This window comes from Psammomys obesus, unplaced genomic scaffold (genome assembly GCF_907164565.1).
Source record: "Psammomys obesus unplaced genomic scaffold, mPsaObe1.curated_primary_1811, whole genome shotgun sequence".
Classification (NCBI taxonomy): domain Eukaryota; kingdom Metazoa; phylum Chordata; class Mammalia; order Rodentia; family Muridae; genus Psammomys; species Psammomys obesus.
In genome coordinates, this window is record NW_026589001.1 from 1 (window position 1) to 2,664 (window position 2,664).

General features: G+C 59.7%; 1 protein-coding gene across 1 annotated transcript; it reads left to right on the forward strand.

The window, feature by feature from the left end:
* Positions 1–20: 20 nt before the first annotated feature.
* Positions 21–2,487, forward strand: LOC129674799 (sodium/potassium-transporting ATPase subunit alpha-3-like; the record flags this gene model as incomplete). The annotated part of the gene is made up of 4 exons (XM_055604903.1): positions 21–210; positions 458–633; positions 714–850; positions 2,337–2,487. Coding segments are annotated over exons 1-4 (606 nt in total), but the record flags the coding sequence as incomplete, so codon positions are not given.
* Between the last annotated feature and the right edge of the window lie 177 nt (positions 2,488–2,664).

Here is a 2,664-nt window from a genome sequence, read left to right on the forward strand (position 1 = left end):
GCCCTGCTCCGCTGCAGCTCTCCATCCACGAGACGGAGGACCCCAATGACAACCGGTACCTGCTGGTGATGAAGGGTGCCCCCGAGCGCATTCTGGACCGCTGTGCCACCATCCTCCTGCAGGGCAAGGAGCAGCCTCTGGATGAGGAGATGAAGGAGGCCTTCCAGAACGCCTACCTGGAGCTTGGTGGCCTGGGCGAGCGTGTCCTGGGTGTGTATTGTGGAGTGGGCAGGAACGCACCGCTCTCTAAGGACCCTGTGGGTGGGGAATGCCCGTGAGTGAAGAAGTGAGTGGATAAATGAACGTAGGAATGAGGCCATTGCTGAGAAACAGCTCCCGGGTGGCTTCTGGCTTTGCGGGGAGACTGACCTCGGGGGAGCCAGGCAGCTGGGGGGGGGGCAGACATGGGGGTGCTGAGGCCGGCGCCTTCATGACCCCTCTCCGTCCCGATGGCCAGGTTTCTGCCACTACTACCTGCCGGAGGAGCAGTTCCCCAAGGGCTTCGCCTTCGACTGTGACGACGTGAACTTCACCACAGACAACCTTTGCTTCGTCGGTCTCATGTCCATGATCGACCCTCCCCGGGCGGCCGTCCCTGACGCTGTGGGCAAGTGCCGCAGCGCGGGCATCAAGGTGTGTCCTGGGGCACCGGGCGCACGCAGGGTCGGGGGCGCGTACGGGAGCCGGGCATCCCTAAAACACAGTGCCTACAGGTCATCATGGTCACCGGCGATCACCCCATCACTGCCAAGGCCATCGCCAAAGGCGTGGGCATCATCTCGGAGGGCAATGAGACGGTCGAGGACATCGCTGCCCGGCTGAACATCCCCGTCAGCCAGGTCAACCCCAGGTGAGCGGCCACGCCTCCTCCTCCTGCCGGGCCAGCTGTCGGGAGGCCCCTCATGGACATTTACTCCTCCGGCGACCCCCCTCCTCCCCGGGACGCCTCTGCTTGCTCAGGGCCTGCATCATTGGCACGGTGTGAGGGCGGCAGCCACGGGGTTCCCGGGGCTGAGTCTCCCTCCTCATAGCTCCTCAGCGCCACATAATCGTAAGCGAGTCAGCTACCCTTTCGAGCCCCGGTTTCCTCCTCCTTGGCAAGGAGCTGGGTGCAGGGACTCACGCCTTTAATCCCAGCACTCAGGAGACAGAGGCAGGCAGATCTGTTTGAGTTCCAGGCAAGTCTGGTCTCCACAGTGAGACCCTTTCTCAAAAAAACAAAAACAACACCAAAAAAAAAAAAAAAAAAAAAGAAAAAAAAATGTCTACAGAGGCAAGGATGGAGGTCAGTGAAGAAGTGCTTATGATGTGCACCAGGAAGTGAAAGAATGCACGAGGCCTTGGGCTTGATCCTCAAAAAGGCCTCATGCAATACAGATACAAAGTAAAGTGAAGCCAGCTATGTGGTGCACGCCTATAATCCCAGCACTCAGAAGGGAAGGAGGAGCCCCATTCGCTGGAGGCCAGCCTGAACTACACAGCAAGATCCTGTCCCGAGGCACCAAGGACTAGGACTGTAGCTCAGAGACAGGGTTTCCTAGACTCCCCCAGTGAGGGGCTGGGGTGTGGTTCAATGGTAGAGTCCCTGCCTAGAGTCCCCAGTGAGGGCTGGGGTGTGGCTCAGTGGTGGAGCCCCTGCCTAGAATCCCCCAGTGAGGGGTGGGGTGTGGCTCAGGGGTAGAGCCCCTGCCTAGACTCCCCAGTGAGGGGCTGGGGTGTGCTCAGTGGTAGAGCCCCTGCCTAGAATCCCCCAGTGAGGGGCTGGGGTGTGGCTCAGGGGTAGAGCTCCTGCATAGAATCCCCCAGTGAGGGGTGGGGTGTAGCTCAGAGGTGAGTGCTTGCCCAGTAATAAGAGGCCCTGAGTTCTATCTCCAGCACCACCCAAAATAAGGTGTATGTGAAGGCAGGTTACAGACAGTTAATGTAAATATTTCTTTGGGACAGAGTCTCACTGTGTAGCCCTGGCCGGCCTAGAACTCATTATGTAGACTGGCCTCAGACTCAGACATCTGCCTGCCTCTACCTCCCAAGGGCTGGATTAAAGGCCCTTGCCACCCCACCTAGTGGTCAGGGTATAGATAATCATGAACAGTTGCTCTCTCAGAGGGTTAAAGGAAGCCCCACATTTCTTCACTCTGTTCCCCCCACCCCTGTATGTTTAGGTTTGGTTTTCCTGCCCTTGTGCCTGGCTCTGTCCCTTCCCGTTTCTCCACTCCACCCAAAGTGCCTCACTTCTGGCTCTCTCTGACCTTGTCGTGGCCCTCCGCCTCTCTGTCTCTCACCCCCACCCCTGCTCCTCACCCTGGCCTGGGCCGTGTCCTTTCTGCTCTCCTCAGGGATGCCAAGGCCTGTGTGATCCATGGCACCGACCTCAAGGACTTCACCTCTGAGCAGATTGACGAGATCCTGCAGAACCACACGGAGATTGTCTTTGCTCGCACCTCCCCTCAGCAGAAGCTCATCATCGTGGAGGGCTGCCAGAGGCAGGTGAGCTCCCGGCCGCTCCGAGGGGCGGGGGCTAAAACCCGGGGCTGAGGGCTGGGCCTGGACCCCTGGTCTGAGGAGAAGGCTGGGCTTGGAGCCCTGGTCTGAGGGAGGAGGCTGGGCCTGGAGCCCTGGTCTGAGGGAGGAGGCTGGGCCTGGACCCCTGGTCTGAGGGAGGAG